General features: G+C 34.3%; 2 protein-coding genes across 4 annotated transcripts; both read right to left on the bottom strand.

Moving 5' to 3' along the window:
• Positions 1–2,280: 2,280 nt before the first annotated feature.
• On the bottom strand, positions 2,281–9,380 carry LOC141670568 (uncharacterized). Its single transcript, XM_074476498.1, has 9 exons — positions 8,535–9,380; positions 6,618–6,824; positions 6,257–6,499; positions 5,562–5,628; positions 5,280–5,471; positions 5,093–5,184; positions 3,713–3,895; positions 3,494–3,630; positions 2,281–2,928 (listed from the first exon to the last, which is right to left on the bottom strand). Exons 1-9 carry the CDS (start codon positions 9,018–9,020, stop codon positions 2,757–2,759), a joined length of 1,779 nt encoding a protein of 592 aa, XP_074332599.1. The 5' UTR covers positions 9,021–9,380; the 3' UTR covers positions 2,281–2,756.
• A 2,249-nt stretch (positions 9,381–11,629) lies between these two features.
• LOC141670567 (chromatin assembly factor 1 subunit FAS1-like) lies at positions 11,630–18,617 on the bottom strand. 3 transcript variants are annotated; one of them, XM_074476495.1, is made up of 12 exons: positions 17,991–18,617; positions 16,798–16,897; positions 16,349–16,496; positions 16,136–16,265; positions 15,502–15,860; positions 15,097–15,417; positions 14,006–14,087; positions 13,286–13,426; positions 12,754–13,164; positions 12,395–12,535; positions 12,098–12,143; positions 11,630–12,010 (listed from the first exon to the last, which is right to left on the bottom strand). In XM_074476495.1, exons 1-12 carry the CDS (start codon positions 18,390–18,392, stop codon positions 11,943–11,945), a joined length of 2,349 nt encoding a protein of 782 aa, XP_074332596.1. In that variant the 5' UTR covers positions 18,393–18,617; the 3' UTR covers positions 11,630–11,942. The 3 variants fall into 3 exon arrangements, with proteins under 3 accessions (XP_074332596.1, XP_074332598.1, XP_074332597.1); XM_074476497.1 differs by having other exon boundaries at positions 11,630–11,995; XM_074476496.1 differs by having other exon boundaries at positions 16,136–16,259.
• Between the last annotated feature and the right edge of the window lie 6,995 nt (positions 18,618–25,612).

Raw genomic sequence — 25,612 nt, 5'->3', positions numbered from 1 at the left:
ATGTTTGCTCTTCAAGTTGGAAGATAGGTGTCTGGTGCAAAATCTATGCTCCACTTGTGGTAACAATTCCCTGATTGCCTTGTCCAGCCCCTGACATATAAACAATACATGATTTAGATCAAGAATTGAAAGTTGTACAAGTTGGAAAATAAGTACCTTCTGTTGGTCAGAAATGAGTGTCTTCCTATGTCCATCTTCAAGATCAAGATCAGTTATTAACAGCTCCAGAAACCACTTCCATGACTCATAGTTTTCACTTTCAACTACTGCCATTGCTACAGGGTAAATACAATTTTCTACATCTCTCCCTACTGCAGAAAGCAATTGGCCACCAGTCACTGTCTTCAAGAAGCACCCATCAAGGCCTAGAACTGGTCTGCAAGAATTTTTCCACCCATTCTTCAAGGCTGCATAATACACATATATTCTTCTAAATTTGTTTGCATCTCTTTCTTGCAACCTTATAGTAGAGATCTTAATTGTGTTGTCTTTGTTACTCCTTAAAATCTCACCTGCAAATTTCCTAATTTTGGCATAATGTTCTTTCATTTTCTCCTCAATACCACGAAGAGCTTGCTTCCCAACTCTGGAGCATTTAGAATCACACACATCTACCTTTAGTACCCTTTTAAACTCTTCATGCATCTCTCCAATTTTCCAGTTTGGATTTTTCCTAATTTTATCCCCATACAAATCTACAAGATACTTGGTAGTGACTAGCTTGTTTTTATAATTCCACACACAGTTATGCTCATCTATTATTGACTTTAAGTGCCACACATCCTTTTCTTTATTATAACTTACCCACATTCTAAAAGGACACCCATGTGCATACCCAACTTGGACCCTTTTTAAGTCATCATGTAGGAACTTATAGGGTCTACGATTAGCCATTGAACAGGACCTCACAGCTTGCTTAAAGTCACTCTTACTACCAAATAACATCCCAACTTTAAATTTAATATTGTTGGCAGATATGTTAACATTAAAGACCCCATCTACACACTTCATTTTCTGTTTATCTGGGGGAGGGTTAGCAAAACAGAACTATCATCACTCTCCTCACTACTAGGATAAAAACCCTCATCTGATCCAGTAGAATCATCATATTCCATCCCTAACATTTCATGTAAATTAGCTTCCCTCTCCAATTCATCCATTTTTCTTTTTTCTTCTATACAAGCTTTCCTAATTTCTACATACTCATCATCACTACATTTATAATTATCCATTTCTTCATCAGATTCAGGGGCAGGTCTCACATGATACACATAAAGCACAATATTATAAGAACATTCCTTACTTAATTCAATCAATATTTGCTTACTTTCGGCATTCAGTACATAAATCTTCAATGCAGGAGTTCTAAAATAAAGGGAATCATACTCACCAACAACAACACCAAATGTGGTTTTTAAATCATTAATACTAAGGTTTTCAAAGTCGATTTCCTTATAAACCTTTTTGACATTACTTGTGTAGGAGGAAAATGAAACATGAACAAAATAACCTCCATAATAGATTGTCACATTGTACAAGTTTTTCCTGTTAAATATGAACAAATTAAGAACCCTAATTGCAAATATGACCATATAAAATCATATATTCAAAGCAAGAACATTTAGCCCTAATTAACTGTAAAAAGTTCAAATATAACATTAATTACGTTGCTTCTTTATCGGTGGTCTGATTTGCATCTTCAAAATTTGATTCAGCTTCATTACCCTTCTCTGTTTCATTGTTGTCTCCATCTAATGCAAACAGGTAATCGATATCATCGCTATCGATATCATCGATTGGTTGAGTTAAACGAACCTCAACACCCGATCGAGTTCGAACCATTCTTGCGATTAGGGTTTAGATCGTACAGTCGATTGTAAAAAGGGGTGTTAATTTTGGGATAAAGGGTTTTAATTTTGGGATAAGGTTAAAAGGGTCGTGAGTTTTAATTGGATCGGGTTTAATTTGTTCGGTGGTTTTAGGATTGGGCGGGTCAATTATCTGATGTGCCATCCGACTTGTAAATATTTAACGGAGAGCCGTCTATAATCAACGGGATTTAACGTTCTTGAAATTTTTAACGTGTACAATGATTAAATTAAACAATATTATTTCTTCAATGACCTCATTGACAGCTTTTTGAGTTCGATGACCCAAGTGAAAGTTAGTGATCACTTCAGTGACCAAAACGCCATTTAACCCTGATAGCATCTGATAACCCTGCTCTATTTTAGTTACGGACTAGTCAAGTCATGCAATTATACGTTTCCCACAGAGGTATCCACAGGACAGAACTACTTGAGTTTATTCATTAGCCCAACAGTTGAAGTGTTTACAAGGCATATTTGTACAAGTTTACACCACCTCTACATATACCTTTAAGAACCCACTAATACATTTGTGCAATGCCCAAAAGGGATAAAATTATTCTCATCTGACTACTAATCTCACTCTTTTACAAACTGTATAAACAAATTAGTATAAATCTTGCAACAGCTATAGAAAACAGCTAATGTACAGTGACACCATCAAAGCCACCAACACGACTCATGCTACTTACTACTCGCCCATTTTGTTAATATGATAGCACACATAAGTCTGCACTGTGAGGAAAGTAGTCTCTTTGCAGCATTTGCTGAATACCATGAACGAAGTTTTCCTGAACTTCAATGATATGCCAACCTGATGGGCTTGCCTTCAAACTGTAGCAACTAACCAAAACAACTAGCATGTATACTAATTCACCATACTACAGATTAGAAAAATTTGGAAACATCAAGTAGATTGGCGAGTCGGATTATAGCCGCTTTTACCACTCCAGATTCTGGAGCTAAAGAATCAGGAAGCTCAGGTAGGCAAACAGGAACATGCTGTTCGTGATCTTCTCGAGGGCAAAAGAAACTAAGCACGGCTCTGCAGAAGATAAATCTGTAGAGGGGATACAACAAGAACGAAACATGACGATGAGTAGAATATTAGAGAATGACAAGGAGATACATTTCACATATAATACAATTACAAATAGACTAAACAATAACTGTGCAAGGAATCTCTGATTCTTCCTGCGCTGATATTTATTCATTCTAACAACCAGACATGTCATCTTTCTGAACACAAATTAATCAAGTTTCGGAATAAAACTAGCAGAGTTTATTTTAACATTTCCCCAAAACAAATTTACAAAAGCAATCTCAGGAGTGGGATCTGAACTTGTAAAACTGAATCGTGATTATAATCAGATCAAGATAAAAAAAATTCAGTTGCGCACTTGAAAAGACATCCCTCAAGATAAGTATGTGAAGTGAAACCCATGGAACTTCTCAATTTACAATCAGCTTGGACTACCAATTTGGCAATGAAGCAACATTGTTTAGCTCTTAACGAGATATAATTTTAGAGGAAAAAGAAAAATGTAGGCGGGTATTACTATTATCATGATACAACTGCAATCAAATTTGATCATGTGAACAGGCCTTGGAAATAAGACAATTACCTTAAAATAATACGGCGCAGAAATGGATCTGATAAAACTTGAGCCCAAGTAATATCCAAGCTACTTGATGTACATAATATCACTTCCCACTCTGAGAAAGCAGTGGAAATGATGCCATCGGCATCACTGTATGCATCCTGAAACAGAACCAGCAGGTAGGTAGATCAATTTAAGTCCTCCATAACAACTCAGGTTTTCAAAAAGTTTCCCAAGACATACCTCACTATAATTGGAAGAAACACAGCCAACCATTTGGCAGAATGCTTGTAAAGGAGCAATTAGAAAAAAAGTGAACTGACTTCCATTCTTTGCCAAATCACTACCAGACTTGTCCTTGAATATTGACTTCAAAGGCGAAAGAATTAAAGCAGCTGTTTCTCCCCTTTCTGCACCGTGTAGAACCTGAAAAACAAAAAATAAAACATTCAAGCTCTAGGTGAACCAAATGTATTCTTCCGGGGAAGAGACAGATATCTTCAAATGAAACGGCACAAGTAAACTGAGCACCAACAGTCAACCAGAAACATCCATTTGTACATGCATCACCCCAAAACCTGTACTAATAGATTTTTTTTTAAAAAACATTATGTTGTAAGTAATCACTTATTCTGTATCCATCTAAGGTCCACTAAAGATTTCTAGTCATAGCACAACACTCTCCCATACTTCTATTTTACATGAGCACTTGATTACTCATCTCTCAGAGGAATGTGCCTGTCAGTGCACAAAAGGACACGGTTTGCAACTTTCTCACTTTCGGAATATCAGATAGCTGCTGCATATAATGCATGTCTGAGCTAATATATCGCCGTTTTAGATTTTATAGATAACAGTAAACCCTGAGATTTTTTTAATTTTTATTCTTAATTTGAGGAGAAGTTGGATACAAATGCAAGATAGTTACGTTTTAACTTGAACCAAATTATTCTCAATCACCATCCCTACAAAAATGAAGTTGCAAAAGCATCATGTGGTTCAACTTACTATCTGATGTTCTACAAAACAACAACATAAGCCGGAAATGATGATCAAGGGGAGTCATCTTCAGTACTTGCGAGTTAAGGATGTACTGAAGCTACATCTTTGATTCCGTAAAAGTTGTGTGCTTTCATGCAAAAGTGTGAACAACATATAATGTTATAATCCATATGAAATAATTTATAATATTCGTTTTAGCTTTATAAGATAATAGTATAGGCATCTGAGATGTCACTAGACCAAGATTTGATAGGTTTTAGTACTTTCAGGTTACATATTCCACAACTATTCTTTGCATGTGTTCTAACATACAGATTATAAACTACCCTGCCAAAGAAGAAAGAAACAAAGTGTCCAGGAAGGTTTTATTCCAACTACAAGGGGGTCTCCAGTAGCCACTAATTTTCCCTTTATGATCCATTGAAGAACACGGTGATAAGTATGATTACCGTCCTGAATTAACTAGTCTATCGTGTTATATGTTCAAAAAACAATGTTGCATCTATATATATTAAGGTAGAATGACCAGAACTACTTTTGTTTTCTCACCCAAAAACACAAACAGCAGAGGTAAGTTTAATTATTACATACACAAATATGGCGAAGTTAAGACAAACCTGCCTTGAATGCATGGCTGTTATCACTATCAACAATCAGGAAAAGTGGTCTTCTTGTAAAAGGAATTATATCAGCAGGGTAAAGGTTATCTGATCCTGTAAACCAAAACAAGCATATAAGCAAGGAAAATGCTTAAATGTGCATGAACATCAAAGCATGCAAGTCATAACAGCCAAAATAGAGATCCTACCTCCATTTTTACTAGGACCTAACCATAAACACTTTTCAGAATGGTGATCAGTGTTCCCATTGCCATTTGCATAACATTTTGGAGACATGATATCCTGTTTATAGGAAGAACGTGATACGGCATTAAGGTTTGAAGGTTTTCTTGAACCTCCAGAATTTTCAATATGTGACGCACCACTATAACCAGCTTTCCCTGCAGGGAATTCAGTGGAGTGAAGTAAGCTTTGTGGACATAAAGGTACAGTCAGGCCATCGAAAGCATCAATTGAGCTACAGTACATACCTGATGCTGAAAGGTATATTAGCATGACGCTATCCGGAGGCAGCTCATCAACCACTGTAGCAAGCACCTGGAGATATAACCAAGCACAAGTTAAAATATCAGAATCTTCAGAGGAGTGAGAGTGCCTAGAGCACCTGAGAAAGTAATCATTTCTAGCTCAATTTTACATTATTGATTGAATGATCAAAATAGTACACAAAACAATTCAAAACTTTTAACAATTACTAAAATGTTACAATAGCTGAATCCAATGCTAGTAGTAGTTTTGACAAGCACATGCAACTTTATTATTACATAAAGGATGAAAGATGGTTAACACTAGAATTACATTTCACAAAAATCAAAATTTTAAAATAAGCAGGCAGCAAGAAGAGTTATATAATCATCACGTCTTTTTTACTTAGTCTATGTGCCTGATTCAACTTTAACACCATGCACATGGACCCTCATACTATGGAAGAGCTTTAATTCTGTAGTACTATATGTCATCAGCTTTTAGCCTTTTACCAAGTAGCTTTTCAAGACCCAAAAAAAAGAGAGAAAACTAACAGTTATGAGAAAAACCGGTAGAGCCATAAAATGGCTCCTTGTAAACTCAATCATCATAAAATACAAATACCATAAGTAAAAAGCTTTCCAGAATCCAAACACTTGAAAAAATAATTATAACACGTTTAAAAGTTCATGACACTTACAGCTATCAACTGAGTCACAGTTGGCCGATAGAGAACAGCCTTCCTTGGATTAGGAGGCAGAGTAGGATCTGTCATATCCGCCAAAAGATTTATGTCAATAAGTCCAGAGGTCCCAGACTGATCAGCCAAGGCACCATGCTGAAGTGGTTGAGCAGGTATCTTTTGATAAAAAGACCCACTGGGTTCCCATTCCAAACATTGCAACATTCTAAAAGCATCAAGAGTCAATTCTGCATATTTTACCTGAAACAAGGCATAAATAATAAGATAAAGGATCTAAAGTGATAGCTATTTTTATGATGCAAAACAAATACTACATTGTTATAGTCAAAACCAGTCCTGTCAACATGTGACCATGTACCTCATTTCGGTGATAACTTGTCAGCAATGCATCTCGAAATTTAAGAACCTTGTTTGCATGAAAACGTGCAACACGTGGAAGGGAAGCTGGAAAAGAATCAAAAGTTGCACAATATCGCAAAGGCCTATTATTCGTAAAGGTTACTTCAGCTTTCATAAATCGGACAATTTCTTGCACGACCTGCTTCCACTCTTTAAAGCTGGTTTCCTGGGAGGATAAGATACAATCTTAAAAATAACCCGGAGAATGGAACAAAATTTGTAATTAAATACACACATCCATAAAACCAAAACAATCAAACAAGATTTGGAGGCATTTGCAAACATGTAGGGCACATGCTGCTCTCATGCAAGGCAGACATAATATGAGGGAGACTGCATTAATGCAAATCTCTTGTTAATGAAGATTATAAAACACCTCTAATTACATACTTAACTATTTAAGGATTCATCGCAAGATAATGCTGGACATATTTTCTGTTTAGTTATTTATACCACCTCCTTTTCATAATTAATAATAAACAAAAGAAGATAGAGGAATTTCTACTAATTTGCAGCTTCTTCTTCTGATAAAATAAGTTATATATTTAGCCCATCAAATAGCATTATACCCACTATCATTTGACATTACAAAGATAATAAAATGAACCTTGCAGTGAATAACTCAAGCAAATTGAGAATGATATTCAACCTGCTGGATATGAAAATATCGTTTTATAATTGAGATGATATCATATATCTTACATATAATGATATAATTATTAAATCATATCTGATAATATATAACCTGAAAGTAATAGCAAAGAATCTATCATTTTGAATTTAGGCTTTTGCTTTCTCATTTTCTCCTTTAAGCCTATAGCAACACATCCCAAGAAAAAAGAGCATAAAGTGTAAGAACATTACAAGAGAAATGTGTGAATTTAGATTCAGAAGACTAATTCTTAGGAAAGATACGGTCCCCGGATAAAATTTTAAATTTACTTACTTACAAGATACTTTTTCATCATACCTGTCCCGGTACTTCTCATTAGTAATCACACTACATTTCAGTTGTAACTTGAGAATCACAATAAAAAAGAAAAAAAAAATCTCAGTAACGAATTATCCTCATTACAAATGACAGCAAAGTGTATCTACTATTCACTAATTGAGTCCAACCGAACTTCGAAACTTGCCACTAACTTGTGAATTTAACTGTTCAGATAAACTTTCTTCTAATAAGAAGAGCAACATGAAAAGTCCAATTATTTGTTAAAACCGAAACAAAAAAGTATTAACATGTTCAGAGAAACATAATACTTGCTTTCAATTTACAAATCTAGCACATAAAAGGTGATAATCTAAAAATTAATATCAACCAATATATAGGCATTTCAAAAAAAATTAAAAAAAGGTTCTACCTACTATACTCAAGTTAGGACTAGAATTGTATCGAGCCAAGCTCAACACATGCCTACTCTACTAAATAATTTGAAGCTCAAACTGAAAATTAAGCTCGATCGAGTCATATATTTTAAGTTTAACGCAACTGGAATTCGTATAAATCATGTCTCAAAGCTCATATTAACTATCCCAAATACTGCATTCATGATTCAACTCGCTTTAACTCTGTAATCTCTACTCGATAAATGTGAAATAGAAACTAATTATTGAATATATAAGAGTACATCTGCAATTCTCATAAAACACGTATATTATAAACACTCTCAGATTGCAGGACTTAGACTAATTTGATACTTGACATGAGCTAGGTCAACTATTCTACTTCAGCCAGACTTGAATTTTACCAAGTCGAATCCATATAATTTCAGAGTCGAGCTCAAGAGCTCACAAACAGCTTGACGCGTTAGGCCTCTAATTAAAAGTTAAACACCACAAAATTAATAAAAGCATGCTTTCGGAACTTAAACCATACCCGAAAATTAGCTCTACTATCATCAACAAGCGCCTTAAACCGGTCGGCAAGCAGCTGAACCATCTCCCAGCGATTCAAAATGACCGAAACGAGCAAAAACCTAGCGTAAAACCTCAATTCCTTAAACCTAAGTCCTCTATCTTTGACCAAACCCTCAAAATACCTTCTATTCAATATAGCTTCATAAAATATATACGATTCGAGTAAAAACCTAGCTTCACTCGTCCTCATATACTGATTAAAGTAAAGTTGACCGATTCGAGACGCGATCTCGCCGATTTCCCAGCGTTGAAGGCCCGAGTTAACGAGTTTGGAGCGATTCTCTTGCTGATATTTCCATAAGCGCATGTATGATTTGAATACTTTGTGGAAGTAGTGATTGTTTGGTGCTCGTCCGTACACCGGCACGTCGCGGACACGCGCGAATTTCCGGTCCGCGCTCTCCACGAGTGCGCGGAATGTCTTCGCTACGACGTCGTCTGACATAGTGATTATTTTTTAGCTTAACGGTGAAATTTTCCGATCATCTCGCCGGGAAATGAGAGAGAGAGAGAGAGAGAGAGAGATAATTTAGTGTGAGGAATTTTTTTTATAGTGGAGTGGCGGCGTTAACGATGAGGATATATATTTGGGCGTGAGAGTGAGGATTGTGACTATGTGCGTGAAGAGAGAGAGAGAGAGAGAGAGAGAGAGAGAGAGAGAGATTAGTGTGTGTGTGTGTCAGTGTGTGAGAGAGGAGGAGAACATAAAAGTTGGGGGGAGAGATGGAATGAGCTGGAAGGGTGGTGGGTGTGCGAATGTCAAAGATGGCAAAATTATTTCTACCTGCTCTGATTTGGGAGGAAAACAGAATTATAATTTCATTAAAATATACTAGTACTCTACTAGCTCAACAACAAAAATAATGGATGGTTACTAAATTTATAAAATGTGAGCTAAATAAATTAGATTATACTACTGGAATAATGGGTAGTACAAGATTAGGACTAATTAATGTGAGTTATTGAACTTGTTTTATGTAGTTGGGAAGTGAAATACTTAGTAGTGGCCATGTGATTATCATGTACTGTGCTAAGATAAGGGTCATTGTTTAGCGCTTGAGAAAAATATTTATAGATTTATTATTTTATTAGTATTGATTTTTTTGCTAATTAATAAAAAAATTATGTATGTAAAATGAGATAAATAAAATGAAATTTAAAATTTACAGGTGTAATTATCTAGGACATATAATTATATTTTTAAGTTTTTAACAAAAAAATAAATAAAATTGTGCAATAGTAAATTTTGAAATATATATGTAGAGTACATAATTTTTAAAATTAAAAGGAATAATATCTTAGTATGGTGATTCAAGTATTTTTTATCTTCAACTTTGTATTGAAATTATAATCATCATTAATGTTTGTAAATGGTGAACCGAACCGGAACCGAAATAGGAATATTTTAAGCACCGAACCGGACCCGTTTATATATAAGAACCGAACCGTAAATTTCGGTTCGGTTCGGTTCTTAACCAGAAAGAACCGAATTTATATTTTATTTCATATATATTTACTTTTTATATTATTTTATATTCTAACTTTTTAAATTTTGACTAGTTTTTATTATTTATTGAGGGTAATTTAGTAAAAGAAGATTCTTATTAGCGGTGAATCATTTTGAATTTGATTTTTTCTAATATTTATGAAGAAAAATATTTATAAAAATATTCAAAACTCCATAATTATTTAAAGAAACGAGTAATACAATAAAAATCATAGTTTTCATAAAACTTATTAAAGTGTTATAAATAAGAAAACATAATACGTAATATTTACATATATTTATATATATTTGTATTTATTCATTTATATACGGTTCGGTTCTTACGGTTCTAATATGTTAAGAACCGAACCGAACCGAACCAATAACCGAAATTTTTAGAAAAATAAGAACCAAACCGGACCCGTATTAGTTAGGAACCGGAACCGCAATTTTTGATCGGTTCGATTCTCGGTTCCGAACCGGGAAATGCTCACTCCTATGTGTGACAATGTAACTTTTATACAATTATTAATAACTTAATGAAATCACATTATGACTTTAACTTATTTCATTATTTAGCTATATATGTTATATAAATATTAATCGACGTGAACTCCAAATTTCATAGGTAAAACCTTCGATAATATTTTCATAAAATCAAATTTTTCTAGGGTGTGTATATCATAACCAATTCTAATTTGATTAACTAATTTCAGTTTAGACGAGTTGATATAAAATATTACAAAGTATTTACAATAAATATGTTATATTCTTTATTTATAAATATTGTCAACAAACAATTTACTAAAAAATACTTATAATAGTGTTGTAATAGTATTGTATAGATAATTCTTTCATTCCACATATTTGTAGATATGCATAGGAATTGCACGTAATTTAAGAAAAAATATAATTTAGTTAAAAAAATAAGAAAAATGGGTAAAATGATGAGATTCGTTAATATTTAATATATAAAGTGGTGTATTTATAAAGTGGGTGTGGTGAAAGAAAATATAAATATTTAATATATAAAGTGGTGTATGTATAAAGTGGGTGTAGTGAAAAAAATATAAAGTAGTTGTAACCGAAAAAAGTAATGGATTTGAGCGAAAAAAGTAATGGATGTGAGTGGATATTAATTAAGATTATAAAATTTACTATTTTGGTATGTATATAATTCATAGACGTCCCAAACAAAACGGTTTTTTATATTTGTTAAATGTGTTTTAACGGATAAATATATATTTTAAAAAAATTGTAAAAATTACGGTATAAAGTCTCTCTTATATGTTAAATAATGTAGGGGTAGTTTTGTAATTACGTAATTTAAATGAAAAATAGACTTCACCCATAAAAATACACTATGTGCACATATACGTAGGGACATTTTTCTCATTATATTATAGGACTTAATTACATTAATATTTTATAAAATTATGTAATTTATTTTTAAAATTTATCAATTATTTTATTTCATTATGTAAGTTGTTAGCACAGGTTACATAACAGATAACTAAAACTCTGTTTATTCTGTATTCGAGCTTAGTTTTGAATCGACATGAAAACACTAGCATAACAACATTATTATACCCTGGCATCGCAAAACTGAACAGGAAGACCTTAAACATTTACATGATAATATAGAATTTTAGACACAATAGGAGCATCTGATATCTGATGGCACATATTCTAGGTAACTTTACTAACCAATTCCCCTGGTTGGTGGGAACTTCAGCAAGAGGAGAGAAGAAATTATCTAAGAAAACAAAATTTTAAACCCCACAAATAGACCAACAATGATAGCATGCTTGGTTCTAATGCAGCTGGGGCTGATTTAGAAGAGGTTCCACTACGTCTCTGTGATTCGTCTAAAGAAGGCAGTCACTTCTTTGAGAAAAAAGTTGCAATGTGCTTCGTTTTTCCTTTACTCTTTTCTGCAAGTTGGTGAACTGAAACTAGCTTAACCTTTTTATATAACATGGATATGAATCGGAATAATAAATACTATCAGTGCCTTAATGCATATCACTACATACCTGGATAAGGTGACATCCCAAGCTTGTCCAATATATCTTTCTTGACCTACTCGGTGCCCATAAGGGAGTAATTACACTCAGAAATTTAAACAGAAAAAGCACATCTTGAAACAAACTTTGGCAATGGAATGTAATTATACAACCATAAAAAGTATAAGCTGAGCATATCAAGACAAGTCTAAGCTCAAATGATGTATATCGTAATTGCAGGTAGCAACTGCAGTTTCTTGAGGAGTGATTTCTGAAAAGCATACTCTAAAGGAAGTTTTTGTACTTAAAAAAACTTATTTAACTAACCAGCCAGCGATTCTCTGTAAAATTTGCAATCTCGCGGACTTTACTCTTTAATTCACTCTTTGGGATAGAGGGGAACTTCAGTTGCAAGGAGTCCACCACTTTGTTGATACTCTCAGCATAAGATGACTGAATGACAGACACCTAAAAAATTGCCAGTACAATGCATTAGTCAAAAGGCAGTGTGTGGCAGTATGTAATCTTAATTATATTGGGGGGGGGGTATGTCTTGGTAACTAAACAAACACATCAAATTAGTATATACTTTATTCTCTTTTCCTCGCATCAGGTAGCAAGTTGAAACATAGAAAACACGAATTACAATAACGAATCTTACTTTATCATCAAACTACAAAACTTACAATGAGAGGCAAATCTGAGTCCGGTATAGTTGCTGCAGCTGCCATTGATGGCATGTTTCCTTTATTACTTGATGGACTAGGCTCCAGATTCTCTTCTTCACCAACTTCATCGATTGATATCTCAACAGATGGATAACCAGGGAAGGGTCGCATACTAAGGGCAAGTAGACATGTTTGTTCAGATTGTGATGCATCATTAAGACCTTTCATTGACATTAATAAGCTCTTTTCATGCATTAAATTTAATATAACCAAGGGCCGGCTTCTCTGAAGAGCATGCTCAGTCAAATTATGAAGATGCTTTAGCTGCCTGAAAAACACAGAAAGCTCTTCTCCCTCCACTGGTTTACAACTAGATGAACTTGTTATAGCCTCGTCTAGGTCTTCACATTCCATTTCATCATGCACACCCTAAGTACCAGAACATACTAAATAATAATCTAGAAAAACATGTAGGCATGAGGTTCATCTCTGTAAACATAGATGTGACAATGCTGAAGAATTCACAATAATTGTAAAGCTTTCAACGCACCTCATTTGCAGAAAGATATCCATCAGGTACAAAAAATCCATCTTCACTATCATCTTCTTCTACAACTTTTGAAAAACCTTCCTCCAAACTATCGTCATCACCATCTTTATCACAATCCGATAAGTTCTCACCAGGTTCCTCCTAAACAACAAGAATGTGTTAGTCCCAATTAAATTCAAGATAAGACAGAAAATATATTGGAGGATAGTTATGCCTGAGATCCTCAGTGGAACTTCTTTGTGGTGTGTCTAAGCAGGGTGAACAAACTCTAGATTTATACTTTATTACGACCAGGAATACAAGTGCACATTACTACATCCCCTGGAATGATATTTCTTCTCCAGATAGAGTTGTGCTTTTACACGCATTATTCATATGGGAATACACAAGTACACACTTGGATATACATATTGATGCTTGGTAAGAGTTATCCATGATTTCATAATCATTTTAGAACAAAATGAAATATATGTCCTCCCATTCATCATGAAGGAAAAAAGTCTATCATATATCTGATGACATTCATATAAATTCACTATCCGTCTAAAAGAAAATAGATGAGAGTTAAGAGGTACCAATATGAACATAGAGAAGTGGAGACAATACACTTAGAAGAGCATCTTGGTCAACATTCCAAATGCCAACTTGATTAATATAACAAATATACTAAAAAGGATTTAAAGATGGCGTACATTCTTAAACAAATGAAAGCCAACATACCTCTTCCCGTTCTTCATCACTGTCAATATCATAATCCAGGTATGGATCCTTTAAAAAAGGACGACGAGGGCCAATAATGTTACTGTAGATAAAAGCAGACAATATAAGGTATAATACAAATCTGAACAAGCAGGTAGTCACTGGATTCAAGTCAAATTTAACAAAGCATAGATATTTGATTGCTAATAAAGAAATTTCTAGGTGAGAACATGACTTTCCAATGCTTAAACACTTAGTATCGTAAATAGCTGCTAGTATCGTAAATAGCTGCTAAGTACCAAATTCACTAAACATCCTCCACAGTGTAGCTTAAATCTAAGAAAGAACATGATATAGACAATCAATACATCCTACTTTGTTAATAAGGTTTTAGAGTAGAAGGAATTTTACTAGTATTGAGAAAAAATTGAAAGAAAACTTAAAAATCAAATTACTTAATGACATATAAGGTCGTGAGCTTCATAACAGTGACTACACGTCTACACAGAATATGAAGCATTATAACCATCATACAAATTGAGCAAGAGATTCAATGCCTGCAACATTTCTAGCTTTAATACGTAGAAATAATATGATGTACACAGTAAATACAACCTACCTTTTTAGAAAGGATTTACAACAGAAGGGATTTTTCCCTTTAAAACAATGCCTTGGAAGGATTTCACATTAAGAAAACATTGATAGAAAACTTAAAAAACAAATTGCATAATCATTTATAGGGTGGTAAGCTTCATAGCAGTAACTACATGGAATATGAAGCCTCATAACCATCATGCAAATTGAAAAAGAGATTCAATGCCTGCAACTTTGCCATCTCCTCATAAGGTGTCAACTACACTATTACAGTATGAACTGATGAGGAAATAAATTAATCTAAGTTGACAACAGAAATTATCTAACTAAAGAATCAATTTTATATTCACAGAAAATCTATAGAAATAGAAACACCACTATGTTTCTAGTTGACCTCATAGCAATGCTCAAACTGAGATTATATTTGAACTCGACCACAGTCAACTGCACTCCAGAGCACTTTACTACACCTCGGGTATATAAGAAGATGCACAAGTTATTAATAGAAACAAGGTAACCTTTTCCTCGGACAACTACCATAAAATGCAGGTCTATGGCTCTTATCAAACTGAAACAACTGCTTCTTCCACTTGTGCTTTGGACCGGTATGACCGGAACATTCTGCATTTGTTTGATCCGGTCTGCAAACGATGTTTGTTTCACCATATATGTCGGGAAGCTTTTCTAAGTTGATCTCATTATTGCACTGTGGTTGAGTACTCATAGTTAGCTTGAGTTCCTTAACTAATTCTACCTTTGGGGTCTGACGGATACCCCAATGCTGCTTTCCTTGCGATCGAAAATAATTACCCAACTGATGCCAATAAGTCTTGTGTGATCTGTAAAATGTAAATGATGATAGTAAGAGTCATTTCTTAGGAAAGAATACACACCTCAAATTAGAATAATGAAGAGTAACATACTTCCAGACACTTTCTTTACTAATTTCATCAGAATGAGAAAGAGCTGAGTCCATTGACAGGGTAACTGATTCAATCATCTCTAGGTTCTTGTTAGTGGATGAATCAGTTTTGGCCGGAGATGGGTCCTTCTGCAATGGAGAACTATTTTTGCCTTTTTTAAGAAACCGCTCCATGAGTGATGCTTGTTTCTGCAAAGCATGTCGTTTTATCAGTACATCTTCTTCTTTCTGACGGCGTCGTTGATCTTTTTCTGCTTCTTCTTGCTTCCTTTTTAGCTGCTTCCTTAAAACAAATTCATCTTCCTCTGGGCGCTTTTCCTCATTTTCTGTCACATCTTGCAACCTCTTCACCCCCTTTTCCTTGAGGTGGAAAACAAGGATAAGAAATGTACCTTAGAAGAGAAACGAATACGCTGTACGGAAATTGCTTGCATATTCTATTTGGGAGGGGGATGGAGAAATTAAGAAGGTCAAGGAAATTAAAATCTCCGTTCGCAAATTTTTAAGAGAAATACAGTAGCCCTTCTGCATAACTTGTAGAAAACAAAAGGAAAAATATCACATCTACACATTCCACAACATAAGTATAGAGAAAAACAGAGTGTACCTCGCTTAGGCTGATAAATATAACTTACCCTTTGCAGTTTTTCTTTCTGAAGTTCCATATCAGTTTTTTTTCCTTCCTTCTCAGCTTCACCTTTACTTTTATCAATACTTTTGCCCAACATATTAATTTCTAGTATCCCTTCCTTCGCATCCCTACAACTTACAAAAAAGAGTCTTAATTTACAAAAAGATATTTAAGGAACAAACTTCACATAAGTACGTAACCAAGAGAGCATACATACCTTCCAACTTGATTTTTCTGTATCATGCTGCCAACTAACAAACGAATATCTGTCTCACTTAAAACTCTATCGAGCCTTTCTGAGGCTTTCATCAGCAACTGCCTGCAGCTCTGATCACTTTCCGGCTTCTCTAGAGCAGCTATCATTGCTGCAATAAAGCACAAACATCAGTGAGCATATAGACCAAAAGTCACCTGACCTGGCATATCAACGCTACCACATTTCACTAAAAATGAGAGCATCTCTTCAATCATTTTAAATGGGGTCTTGTACACAATAGATATAGATACTTCTTTAAAGTTGACATTACAAAATTCAAGCACACTGAAATTGACTAGTGATGAATTTCTTTCAAGTTACGTTTTCCCAAAAACATTCTCCCCGTGATTACTTCACAAAAGTAATATAATGTATGCTGGAAGGTTCAATGCATGAAATATGTATCTGACCACAGACAGAATTGATTCTCTCGGTTATCTTCTTGAAACATGTCCGCCGAATCTTCAGTGCACCCCGCTTAGATTTTGGGATAAACTTTACATCTCTCGTCTGCTGGGCAAAAATATGCACATTCTAGTAAATAAGATTATGTATGGACTGAAGACATGAACTTGCCAAGAGTAATAAATATGCCTCACTAGTCATATTTACAACAATGACAACTCTGTATACTATTATTAGCATATAATACATGGAATATAAAAGTCACTATGTTGAATGTAAGAATCAAATGCATGGCCAACTTAAGTCAAAAATCTGATGCACCATATAAACATAATTCAGTACACAAAAATTTATACTTATAGGTGATAATAAAGCACATTAAAAAGGAGAAAACAAGAACAGTATGATAGCCAGCACAAATTCATTCTATTTGCTTCTGACACATTTTGGGCGATTCTTCTGATTTTCTAACATACAAAAGGTTGTAAACATGTATGTGATGATGATTATGTGCTTTGGAGTATAGGTTTGCAATAGGGAATGGTCTTGCGGTGCAACTTATAGCCCGCCTGACACATATCTATGTTATACTTTTGGTTATTCAACTAAAAATATATTCTGAAATCCTTCTATCCTCATTTTAAAACCTTATTTGCAAGGTTACAAATCACTAGTGTCCGGAATCCAAATCTTTCTAGCCTTTAAAGAACAAAGAAACATTACAAATATAACTATTCAGCAGAAAATTTAAAATGTAGCATAGAGGTAATAAACTGAACTAGCAAAAAGAGAAACAACAAACAAGAAGATGATAACTGCACGCTCCGCTATGTATTGTAATTCTTGGCGTGCATTGTTTCCAGCTTTCCGCATACATCAACATAACAATTCTAACCGAAAATCGATAATATATATTCCATTAGATTTACAAGCACAGAAAACAAAATAATGTGAGCAAGCAAGAAGGGAAAAATAATGATAATCAAATGCTTCTTCATATATGGTAAAAATCCTTTCAACCTACATATTAATGAGAATGCTATAAACACTGAAACTGACTACATAACATTACAATCACAATAATGAAACGGGAATTTGTATAGTGAAAACTTGACCTCTCAACACCAAAGACAATAGCTAACTACATAACATTAGAATCGCAATAAGGAAAGCGGAATTTATATAGCGAAAACCTAACCTCCCAACACCAGAGACAATCGCGAGATTCATCTTCCAACACATCAACATCCTTGACAGACACTCCATACAATGATCTCTGAGCATTAAGAAGCACAAAGCTTCTAACAGAAGCAATACCAACACTACAATCTCTATCCTTGACTTTCTCAAAAATCTCATCAACCAGTTTAGAAAGTGGAAGATTGCTACCTTCCAATAAACAAGCCATCATAAAATCAACACTACTACAACAACCCTCCATGTTCAAACCCATGTTTTTGTTCACCTCATTAAAATATGAATACAACCCATCAAGCTCATTTCTTAGTTCTTGAATATAAGAGTGTTTATCTTGTTGGGTTAAACTATCAACCCAACATGTTCTTTTTCTCTTTGAAGACTTGTCAGTTTCATCACCCATTTCAAAACCCTAATCAAACCCTTTTCTAATGATGGCAAGAATCTACAAAATGGAGTAATAGAAGAGTTGAGAATGATACTATTAATAGAAGTGTGTGTTTTAAGTATCGACTGAACCTCCGGTTGGGGAAGTACTGAAGGTCATCTGGGCTTTCCTGAATGTCGTGCAAAGCCAATGCGGACAAGTACAGGGCCACGAACAGCGCCCTTTTTTTTATTAAACTGAACTGAAAACCCAATTGTTACATATTTTTTTAAACCGAGCCGAACTAATTTTATCCGGCGAACCGAACTGATTTAGGCTCCGTTTGGTATTGCAGACAGCTACAACAGCTTTTTGCTGAAAAACTGTCAGAAAAGTGTTTCCCCCATACTTTTGGAAAAAGCGGTTCAGTTTTTGTAGGAAGTAACTATCAGTTTCATTATCAAATCTTCTTAAAAACATTATTTTTATATATTATATCTCAAAATATGCATAAATTAAAAAAAATTACCAAACAGTCATCTAATTTTCCTGACAGCACTTTTTCCACCAGCACTTTTTCTCACAGCACAGCAGTTTCCAACAGCACTCCCAAACGAAGCCTTAATATATGAACAAAATTAAAAATTGAAAGTTTTAAATACAGATTTTCATGATACATGACCCATTTCCATGAATAGTTGTTATTTTTCAATATTCATATTAACCATCTATACAAAATATTAACTGTGTGATAATTTACACACACACATATATCGACTCAAGTTCTATGTAGACCACTATTTTATCGAAGAACTCGGAGACACCTATGTTCTGCAATTAAAATACTATTAAATATATTATTTTGTAAAATATGTTCTACAAATATCACTAATTCATTAAAATTGTTGAAGATTCTTTAAGTTTGTTGTTGGAGGAATTTCGTAACAACACAAAATCGGAGGGTTGCTGGAATAATATAGCGTAATTGTATAAATATGAATGTTTTTAGGGATTAGGGTTTATGAAAATATTGGGGGGTTAAATGGCGTTTTGGTCACTGAAGTGACCACTAACTTTCACTTGGGTCATCGAACTCAAAAAGCAGTCAATGAGGTCACTGAAGAAATAATAGTGTTCAACTTAATCATTGCACATGTTAAAAATTTCATGAACGTTAAATCCCGTTGACTATAGACGGCTCTCCGTTAAATATTTACAAGTCGGAAGCCACATCAGATAATTGACCCGCCCAATCCTAAAATCACCCAACAAATTATACCCGACCCAATTAAAACACACGACCCTTTTAACCTTTATCCCAAAATTAAAACCCTTTATCCCAAAATTAAAACCCCTCTTTACAACCGGCTGTACGATCTAAACCCAAATCGCAAGAATGGTTCGAACTCGATCGGGTGTTGAGGTTCGTTTAACTCAACCAATCGATGATATCGATAGCGATGATACTGATTACCTGTTTGCATCAGATGGAGACAACAATGAAACGGAGAAGGGTAATGAAGCCGAATCAAATTTTGAAGATGCAAATCAGACCACTGATAAAGAAGCAACGTAAGTAATGTTATATCTGAACTTTTTACAGTTAATTAGGGCTAAATATTCTTGCTTTGAATATATGATTTTATATGGTCATATTTGCAATTAGGGTTCTTAATTTGTTTATATTTAACAGGAAAAACTTTTACAATGTGACAGTCTATTATGGAGGTTATTTTGTTCATGTTCCGTTTTCCTCCTACACAAGTAATGTCAAAAAGGTTTATAAGGAAATCGACTTTGAAAACCTTAGTATTAATGATTTAAAGACCACATTTGGTGTTGTTGTTGGTGAGTATGATTCCCTTTATTTTAGAACTCCTGCATTCAAGATTTATGTATAGAATGCTGAAAGTAAGCCAATATTGATTGAATTAAGTAAGGAATGTGCTTATAATATTGTGCTTTATGTGTATCATGTGAGTCCTACCCCTGAATCTGATGAAGAAATGGATAACTATAAATGTAGTGATGATGAGTATGTAAAAATTAGGAAAGCTTGTAGAGAAGAAAAAAGAAAAATGGATTAATTGGAGAGGGGAGCTAATTTACATGAAATGTCAGGGATGGAATATGATGATTCTACTGGATCAGATGAGGGTTTTTATCCTAGTAGTGAGGAGAGTGATAATGAGTTCTGTTTTGCTAACCCTCCCCCGGATAAACAGAAAATGAAGTGTGTAGATGGGGTCTTTAATGTTAACACATCTGCCAACAATATTAAATTTAAAGCTGGGATGGTATTTGGTAGTAAGAGTGACTTTAAGCAAGTTGTGAGGTCATGTTCAATGGCTAATGGTAGACCCTACAAGTTCCTACATGATGAATTAAAAAGGGTGCAAGTTGGGTGTCATGGGTGTCCTTTTAGAATGTTGATAAGTTATAATAAAGAAAAGGATGTGTGGCACTTAAAGTCAATAATAAATGAGCATAACTGTGTGTGGAATTATAAAAACAAGCTAGTCACTACCAAGTATCTTGTAGATCTGTATGGGGATAAAATTAGGAAAAATCCAAACTGGAAAATTGGAGAGATGCAGAAGAGTTTAAAAGGGTACTCAAGGTAGATGTGTGTGATTCTAAATGCTCCAGAGTTAGGAAGCAAGCTCTTTGTGGTATTGAGGAGAAAATGAAAGAACATCATGCCAAAATTAGGAAATTTGCAGGTGAGGTTTTAAGGAGTAACAAAGACAACATAGTTAAGATCTCTACTACAAGGTTGCAAGAAGGAGATGTATTTAGAAGAATATATGTGTGTTATGCAGCCTTGAAGAATGGGTGGAATAATTCTTGCAGACCAGTTCTAGGCCTTGATGGGTGCTTCTTGAAGACAGTGACTGGTGGCCAATTGCTTTCTACAGTAGGGAGAGATGCAGAAAATTGTATTTACCCTGCAACAATGGCAGTAGTTGAAAGTGAAAATTATGAGTCATGGAAGTGGTTTCTGGAGCTGTTAATAACTGATCTTGATCTTGAAGATGGACATAGGAAGACACTCATTTCTGACCAACAGAAGGTACTTATTTCCCAACTTGTACAACTTTCAATTAATTTTCATCTTGATCTAAATTATGTATTGTTTATATGTCAGGGGCTGGACAAGGCAATCAGGGAATTGTTACCACAAGTGGAGCATAGATTTTGCACCAGACACCTATCTGCCAACTTGAAGAGCAAACATCCAAGTAATTTGGTCATGAGTGCATTTTTTGAAGCATCAACAGCAACTCACCCCCAGGCCTATAAGAAAGCAATTAAGGCACTTGAGAAAGCCTCTAAAGGTGCTTTTGAGAAGATGAGTGACTTAGAACCAGGTATGTGGTCCATGGCTTTCTTTAAGACACACTCATTGATTGATTCCACTGAAAATAATATAAGTTGTTGGTCCCTAACAATGCAACAAGAATTACAGAAGGGGGGTTGAATGGAATTCTTGAAATTTTTTCTTAGTTTAAAAGTGTTCTAACTTAAAATATATATCTGTGTGAATTGATTTGTAAAGTGCAAAATAATAACTTGAAATGAATCAAAATATAAGTAATTAAAAAGACAAGTCTTTAAAAACTTTATGGTGGATTTGAATGTATCCACCAGAGATATATATTATATCAAGAGAACTCTCTGTAGCAAGATTTGCTCACAGCTGCTTACAAATATGAACAACTAAGTTTACAGAGAAATGCTAAGAATACAGCTTACAAATGTTTCTCTGAGAATTTTCTTGCTTAGTGTTCCTGTTGTTTTATTTGGTACTTCTTGGTTTGTATATCACCAAGATTACAAAGTAATAAGACAATATAATAAACAAAAACTATCAAGTCTAATACTATGCTACTTCATTACTCTATTCCAGCATCTTTGAGTATCTTCATAATAGCATGGAAATGGCAATGCTTCTTTGTTCTCTAAAACCCAGTTGAATAGGCTTCCACATTCCTTTTACATACACTCGACACATGTGACTGTGTTGTCACTGTCAACTGATGTTTGAATTGATTATCCGTCGGGTACATGATCATCCGTCGGGTTGCCTAGTTGATCATCCGTCGAGTGGCATTGTTGTTTATCCGTCGGGTAGCAATCTGGAACTTGACTTCATTTCATTTATATAGAATTACAAGACAACATCTATGTAAAATTAATCAACCTATTCTGCATATTTAATTAAAGTCAATATGACTTGAGTGCTACTACATAATCTAAACAAGGTGTGTGCAGAAAAGTGCTACAGACTCATTATTACATAAGCTACTCACTCGATGGATAATTGATCATCATCTGTCGGGACTATATTGAGTCATTCGTCGGGACTATATTCCTTATCCGTCGAGTGCTACATTTTTCACTAAGTAAAATCTACTAAGGTGTTTTATTAATAAAATCATCAAGTTCACAACATATCCACAACAATCTTCCCCAATTTATGTCTACCAGAATTATAGCCATAAATTAAGAGAAACTTGATGATAACAAAACACCCCAAAAATATAACTTTAAAAGTAAGTAGATAAAACCGTAAAGTGCATCAAATAACAAAATGTACAAAGATTAGCTCACAGTCATTTTTAAGATGCTCCTCTAGCCTGAGCAGATTTATCTAGTTCCTTGAAGGTCTGGATCTCTTTCCAAGCTTTCTGTTGTTTTCTTCTATTTGATTTTGGAGCTGTCTGTGGAATTCCAGTTCATCAGATTCCGAGAGATTTAGCTTTTCTTGCATCTCCAAAAGAGTCTCATTGCTAGAGATGCTCAATTGGTCTTCTAATCTGAAAAATCTTTTAACCCCTTTGTCATCCATGAACTCCATCAGCCAGTAGGGCCTTAGATGCACTCTTCTTCCTGTGTAAGGAATAATTAGAGTCTTTGGGAGTGCATCTTTAGTTCAATACTCATCAGTTCTTCAATCTTCTTTAGAACCAGTCTTCTTGCAGTTACATTGAATCCAAAGTTCTTCTTGAGTGATGAATAAACCTTTATCAGCACATATTGGCTTTCTTGAAGGATCCTGTGAAGTGGCCATTGAATCTCCTTTCCTTTCTTGTACTTGAAAACTAACCTTTCAGGTAGATTCCTGTAGGCATCAATCCCTCTAACTTCTTCCAGTTCATCTAGATAGAGGTTTAGATCAGAGAATTCCTTGATGTCATATAAGTACATGTAATCTCCCTTGTTGACTTTGGATTGAGCTTTGATTAGAGATTTGGATTTGAGAGGTGACAACTTCACTTTCTACTGCTCTTAACTTTGTTCTCTTTGGCTTATTAAGGATTGGCAAATTGAAGTCAGGAATTGGTAGACTTTCCCAGTCTATTGGCTCATCCTTAGGCACAATACGATCACCATGAATGTTCCTGTAAGGATCCACCACCTTAATGTCTTCAAATACCACAAAGGGTTTTGATGCTTGAGTTGTAGTTGGAGTGGATGTTAGTGTAGGTGCCCTAGAGGCAATACATTATTCTTTTATCTTTATGTCAGTTGATCATTCAATAAATGTATTTATTATGACCTTAATTACTGCGATATTTTGTTAGCATAATAAATGTCCTTAGAATCATGATACAAATTGTATAGTTTAAGTACATGACTTGAACTTGAGATTATATAATATATCATATTCTTAAAGGTCCCTAGTCGAGTATTATTATATAGGACAATAATAATACATAGATAGACTAGTATGTTGTTTGACAAGATAACCACATCTCATTGGTTATAAGTATGGGGATACTAAAGTCAATACATAGGTACATGTGAGAGTACATGGTACTGGACAGACCCACAGTGAGATTCTTCATGTTTAATAAAGTCATAAGAAAGACTCACAGTGATAATGGTGTAACGATCCTTTGACTTGAAATCATTATATTTCTATACGAGGATTAATATACTTTGACTACATTAAAAGTTACTTTTGATCGGGTGATGATAAAAGTGGACATCGGGTATATCATGAGTCGTATGAGAAATATGAATGATAGATAAACGATTTAACCCTCCTATAATTAGGAGAGATATTATTGGCCTCTTGATTGAGTGAGATTATAAAAGCATGGCCATGCTCAAATAATGATTTGTCTCGATAATCTACTCATGGATCAAGTAAACCCGGATTAAATGTTGAAGAGGATGACTAAATACATGCCTCGAGTTTAATCTATAATATGTATGGTTAAAGGGATTATATTACACGAAAAACATTAATCACGAAAGATTTTATCTAATCACGATTTAATTATTTTTTAATTGGGTAACAATGATGTATTACTAGATACCGCTCATTGTTTATAATTTTATTAGAGAATAAAATTATTGCCAATTAAATAATAGCCTATAGGGTCGCACAAATAGAGCACTTAATGGAATAGTTAATTTAAATTATGGATTTAAATTAATTGATGATTATTTGAATTTTATTATAATTAAGTAAGACTTAATTGAGATAATATAAATTCGAATTAAAAGGAATGTTTTTGCCCATAATAATTAAGTATGACTTAGTTATTAATTAAATAATAGAAATTCGTTTTTATTATTTAATCCAATACCTACTAGGGTTGGGCTTTGCTATTCTGGGCCTTTTTAATCAGTCATTATAAATAGATAATGAGAGGTTAAAGAGGCTTGTACATTTTTAAGAAAACCCTAGCAGCAAAGAGAGGCAGAGGCAATTCAGATCGTCAAGAAGGAGGCTAGTACATCCATTCTGTAGTCAAGTTCGTGAGACGTTCTTGAAGGTGCTCGTGTGGATACCATAGAGGTGTTTCTCCGAGAGGTAGAAACAAAGCGTGATAGCTAGGATCTCCGTTGAGTTCGTGAAAGTTAATCTCTTGAAAGGTATGATTCATTATCTCCATAATCTGCCCATAATTATACATGGATCATGTTTTTGGGTTTCGAAATTTTTGTTTTATTTACGTTTATCCGCTGCATTTTATGCCTTCGGAACCCAACAATGGCATCAGAGCTACATGTATAAGGGGCTGATTTGGTTACGTGTTTACTGTATTTTTACAAGTATGCATGTGTGATGAGTCTGCCATGATAACAGTGATGTTATATGAGTCTGCCATGATAACAGTTATGTTATATGAATGATATGATGAATCTGTTAATGATCTATATGATGATACTCGTATGTTTAAGATCTGCCATAACTCATATGTATGCGATCTCTTAAAATATGTATACTGATACACGTT

The sequence above is a fragment of the Apium graveolens genome, chromosome 7 (genome assembly GCF_009905375.1).
Source record: "Apium graveolens cultivar Ventura chromosome 7, ASM990537v1, whole genome shotgun sequence".
Classification (NCBI taxonomy): domain Eukaryota; kingdom Viridiplantae; phylum Streptophyta; class Magnoliopsida; order Apiales; family Apiaceae; genus Apium; species Apium graveolens.
The sequence above is the reverse complement of the archived record's forward strand: the minus strand, read 5'-3'. Positions and strand labels throughout refer to the sequence as shown.